This window comes from Gymnoscopelus microlampas (genome assembly GCF_963454915.1).
Source record: "Gymnoscopelus microlampas genome assembly, chromosome: 1".
Classification (NCBI taxonomy): domain Eukaryota; kingdom Metazoa; phylum Chordata; class Actinopteri; order Myctophiformes; family Myctophidae; genus Gymnoscopelus; species Gymnoscopelus microlampas.
This window is the reverse complement of record NC_139962.1, coordinates 4173039-4178588: the sequence shown is the minus strand read 5'-3', so window position 1 is coordinate 4178588 and position 5550 is coordinate 4173039. Positions and strand designations below refer to the sequence as shown.

Genomic DNA, 5550 nt, shown 5'->3' with positions numbered 1-5550 from the left:
GGTCGAGTCTTTTCTCCGCTCTCTGCCAAACCGAACCAACGAACAAACGACCGCCCGCCGTTGTCGGAAACCCCTCCCCCACCCCCCCGCCCCCAAAGCTCGTCTGTTTCTATACATTCCGAACAATGACTACGTGACTAATGCTGCCAACATCCACAACGAATCGAAAGAGAGAGAGAGAGAGAGAGAGAGAGAGAGAAAAAAAGGTAAGAACCGGAAAAATTAAAAATAATTCAAAAATTCATAAAAAGAAAAACAGTTCCATTTCACCAGCGTGACAAACACTGAGGTATGTGGGTTGGATGGAACGTCATCTTCAGCAATGTTCACCATCATCATCATCGTCATGAGCACCCACCCCTCCCCCCAAACCCTCCTCCCTCCCTCCCTCCCTACCCAAATATGGTCACGTTTTCCTCTTTCCTCCGATAATGTTTACAAACATCGCCCCCGCCCCCCCAGGAGGGGAGGGAGGGAGGGAGGGAGGTGGAGCTCATAGGGGGAATTCTGGACAATGATTGGCTACAACTCAGATTAACTGAGTCCAATGCCCCGCCCTCCCCCCCACCGGGTAAAGAAAGAGGAGTTCTTTATCCGTTCGTCCACAAGTCTGTCTTTCTCCAAGTGTCGCTCTTTTGCTCTGTGTGTGTGTGCGTGCGTGCGTGCGTGTGTGCGTACGTGCGTGTGTGTGTGTGTGTGTGTGGGTGGGTGTTTTAATGTGGATGTTGTGTTGTTCACTAGCGCCCCCTATTGCTGTAGGTTGAGGGTGAACTTCCACTGCTGGTTGAGGTTGGCGGCGCAGACCTCCACCGTCAGACCGCCCATCCTGGCGCTGCGACTGTCCAGGCACAGGTTGCTGCCCACGTGGCGGAGTTTAGTGTTGGACTCTATCTGCTCCCATTTCTACAGACACACGCACACGCACGCGCACACACACACACACACACACACACACACACACACACATACACTGTCATAAAGTCATAATACTTAGCCTTTTCTTAGTGTCCTTTCCTAATAAAGTCGATTTTCTTTTGTTTTCTTAGAAATGTGAGAGAAAAACACCTGCAATGGCTCACTGGAGTGGAATTTTCAGTTAAAACTTTTTATACCCGTTTGAAGGACCATGACAAAGATGTGTTTTAAAACTGAATGTCATGAAACCTTTAATAAAACTATTCAGTCTATGCTTTAAAAATAGGAAGGATAGGATACACTATTTCAGTTGTCAATGTGTGACCAGACAACAGTCTTAATGTTAATTTAAATTGAGACATTCCTCTAAATCGCCGTTAAAAAAGGTACAATTTTCTTTTCCGCATCTCCACCCTATAGTCTCACTCCTGCTGACTTTCCCTGGAAGCTGGCAGCCCTGGTCTTACCTGTCTGCTGTCGTTCTCTCTACCTCCCTGTACCCTGATCTTACCTGTCTGCTGTCGTTCTCTATACATCCTGTACCCTGGTCTTACCTGTCTGCTGTCGTTCTCTCTACATCCTGTACCCTGGTCTTACCTGTCTGCTGTCGTTCTCTCTACCTCCCTGTACCCTGGTCTTACCTGTCTGCTGTCGTTCTCTATACATCCTGTACCCTGATCTTACCTGTCTGCTGTCGTTCTCTATACATCCCTGTACCCTGATCTTACCTGTCTGCTGTCGTTCTCTATACATCCTGTACCCTGGTCTTACCTGTCTGCTGTCGTTCTCTATACATCCCTGTACCCTGGTCTTACCTGTCTGCTGTCGTTCTCTATACATCCTGTACCCTGGTCTTACCTGTCTGCTGTCGTTCTCTATACATCCCTACATCCCTGTACCCTTCCCTCCAGAAATCTCATTTCCATTTGATTTCAGGAGTGAGTCTGGCCTGATCGCCCATTCTGCAATATTGGCTGTGTGCTCCAAACGGACGAGCCTATCAGCGTTGTCGCACATCGTTCTGTGATTGACAGCGACAGTTGGCCAATCAGGTGGCGAGTTCGAGTGAGCCCGAATGGCACCGAGTGCAGCCTGAATGCAGCCGACAAAACACGAACGGCAGCCATCTTTTCTGTCCGCTATTTTCTCCACTGTTTTTTTTACCTCAAAAAGCTCTCAAACTTCTATTTTGAGGCACGGAATTTACTATTAGTATTAAGACATCGTTTGGATAGAATTTAGTTGTTTAACTTCATATATGTGGTCAATTAATCATGACAGAGCCTATTTAAAAATACAAATTTAGAGAACCGGGAGGGGCGGGCAGTGACACCCATGTATCCGAATAAGGCAACCTATTTTGGGCATGGCTGTCTCAAAAGTTCCGTTGCGTCACATAGTCTGGAGGTGGTAAAAATGAACTGCTGATTGGCTGAAGGGGAAAAACGATCATTGTCTGAAGGGGTTGTCAGTCAACGGTATTACTCCCACCCAACTCCAGCCCAAAGCCAATATTGCAGCATGGGCGATCAGGCCAGACTCACTCCTGAAATCAAATGGAAATGAGATTTCCGGAGGGAGGGTTTACCAGGCTAGGTCTTACCTGTCTGCTGTCGTTCTCTCTACATCCCTGTACCCTGGTCTTACCTGTCTGCTGTCGTTCTCTCTACATCCCTGTACCCTGGTCTTACCTGTCTGCTGTCGTTCTCTCTACATCCCTGTACCCTGGTCTTACCTGTCTGCTGTCGTTCTCTATACATCCTGTACCCTGATCTTACCTGTCTGCTGTCGTTCTCTATACATCCTGTACCCTGGTCTTACCTGTCTGCTGTCGTTCTCTATACATCCTGTACCCTGGTCTTACCTGTCTGCTGTCGTTCTCTATACATCCTGTACCCTGGTCTTACCTGTCTGCTGTCGTTCTCTCTACATCCTGTACCCTGATCTTACCTGTCTGCTGTCGTTCTCTCTACATCCCTGTACCCTGGTCTTACCTGTCTGCTGTCGTTCTCTATACATCCTGTACCCTGATCTTACCTGTCTGCTGTCGTTCTCTCTACCTCCCTGTACCCTGATCTTACCTGTCTGCTGTCGTTCTCTCTACCTCCCTGTACCCTGATCTTACCTGTCTGCTGTCGTTCTCTCTACATCCTGTACCCTGGTCTTACCTGTCTGCTGTCGTTCTCTATACATCCTGTACCCTGGTCTTACCTGTCTGCTGTCGTTCTCTATACATCCTGTACCCTGATCTTACCTGTCTGCTGTCGTTCTCTCTACCTCCCTGTACCCTGATCTTACCTGTCTGCTGTCGTTCTCTCTACATCCCTGTAGTTTGATGAGTGATCCGGCCGTCCTGTCCACCACGGTCAGACACAGGTCCATGTGCTTCACCGACTTGTCTTTAGTCAACGCCCACTCCTGAAACAAAACACACCCATGTTACACTAGAGCTGACAGCGGACATTTCATCCACATCATCATCGTAGAGACACACACACACACACGTTTGTATTACTATACTTGTGAGGATATCAACACTTTAGGACAGCCATGTAATGAATGCCATTTAAAAATAATAATTGCCATTTTTAACCGTAAGCCTAAAGCCGAAAAAAAGCAGATCTACAAGCTCACAACGCCCCGCCCCGCCCCATGCCCCTCCTCCTCCCCAATGCGTAGCATTGAGAGCCGTGACGTCACAACATTTGGAGCGACGCCCACTGCACTCTGGTTGGTTGGTGGAAATGAAACACTTCCTATTCCATGAACGTCAACAGGCTGGTTGGTCCAGGCTTTTGTTTTTGAGTAAAACTAAAAAATAAAAGTCTGGAGATGGAGGCTACAACATTTTAGGACATTTTAACCATAGCCTAAAACAGCTGTTCTACACTGTATGGTACCAGCTTGCAGATCGGTATGATAAGTATATCATACCGCACGATAGGGGCTGTCAACTTTCCTCAGAAATGATTTTCGAATATTGGTCTTAAAAATTGGCAGATATTCGAATATTATTATTATAAAAAAAAAATCTTCTTTTTTTTTCAAAAGAAATATTTTTCAATTTTTTTTTGTTGACAGAAACAGTACAAAAAACTATGTATGGAGTGCTCGGATCCAATAAAACATATCTTTTGTTTGTTTTTATAACTTGATACATTGTTTTTTGTATTGTCCCTGTCAAATAAACAAAACAATATATTCGAATATTAATTTTCATATTCGAATATACATATTTTCCCCATATTCAAGGAATATTCGATATTTGAATATCAATTCACCAGGCCCTAACACACACACACACACACACACACACACACACACACACACACACAAAGCAATGCAACAGCACAGAACCTGAAACCTTTCACCTCGTGGGCCTTTTCTCCGCACGCCGCCGACCATGTGACTTTAAGCAGCCATTTGATTGGCTGGCCTGTACTGTATGTGTGTGTGTAGTGTACCTGGTTTCCCCCAGCGTTGTGGCACTCATACACGCCCACCACTCCATCTGCAAAGTGACCCAGAGTGTCCAGGCAGTTCCCTCCCTGCTGGAGGGCTCCGAACGCTATGTCCTGGTGGTCCGGAACTCTGCACGCACACGCACACACACACACACACACACGCACACGCACACGCACACACACACACACACACACACACACACACACACACACACACACACGTTAAATTATTGAATGTACCATCCAGATATAGGGCCATGGTCCTACAGTAAAGGCCTTTGCAGACAGGGTGCGATTTTTCGCACGGAAAAAACGGACAATATCATTTTTTAAATGAACACATGGTTCTCTATGACCTCATGCACACCGGCTCCCAATTTACCGTGCGGCGATGTGATGCGTTTTTTTTCCAATCTAACCCAGTTCAATTCGTGCGTCTTTTCGCATGCGGTAAAAAGTGATTGACTAATCACACCCTGTCTGCAGAGGCCTTTAGTGTGAGATGAGCAGATCTACAAGCTCAAAACGCTTCGCGCTGTGTTTCTAGTTTTGCAGATCTGCTACTTTTGATGCTTTTGTGTGACGCTGTAGTGTGATCAAGTAGGACGTTCATTTACGAAAGATATATGGAGATCAGAGGTTTCTGCCCGACAGCGATGATATATTTAAAGATTGTTTCTGCTGTATTTCTGCTTTATTGTTGAGTTGAGAGAGAGAGATAAAAGGAGGGACAGAGAGAGAGAGAGAGAGAGAGAGAGAGAGAGGATGACATGGAGTAAATAGTCTGCAGGAACAAGTGGTTTACGCTCTTACCAGGTGAGCCACCGGGGGGCGCTCCAAGTCAACTTATGTATTGTATTTGCCACTAATAAACAGGGGTGCACATAACCTTTTTGGTTCAGTTCTCAGGGAGCACCTGGAGATGATGCTTGGAGCTCACTCTAACAATTTGTTTGAGATAAAAAAAAATGTATTTATGATCAAATATGAGCTTGTAGATCTGCTATTTCTTTTTTAAATCAGGAACATTTTTGCAAATCTTTGAATACATATTTTTTAAAGCAGACATTTTTTAACTCAAATCTTACCTTCTGGGGGATTCTACAAATGTTTTCTAAATCCTAACAGTTTTTTTAAATCAGTGGTTCTCAAACTTTTTCATGTCAACCCC

General features: G+C 45.6%; 1 protein-coding gene across 1 annotated transcript in view; it reads right to left on the bottom strand.

Annotated features, from left to right (window-relative positions):
* Window positions 1-495: 495 nt before the first annotated feature.
* The window catches only part of galnt2 (UDP-N-acetyl-alpha-D-galactosamine:polypeptide N-acetylgalactosaminyltransferase 2), a 78073-nt gene continuing 73018 nt past the window's right edge, over window positions 496-5550 (bottom strand). The window contains exons 14-16 of the mRNA XM_084061749.1: window positions 4380-4506; window positions 3214-3333; window positions 496-903 (exon numbers count right to left, since the gene is read on the bottom strand). Of these exons, the coding sequence (XP_083917875.1) occupies window positions 748-903; window positions 3214-3333; window positions 4380-4506 (403 nt within the window). The 3' untranslated portion in view covers window positions 496-747. The remainder of the gene's footprint in view (window positions 904-3213; window positions 3334-4379; window positions 4507-5550) is intronic.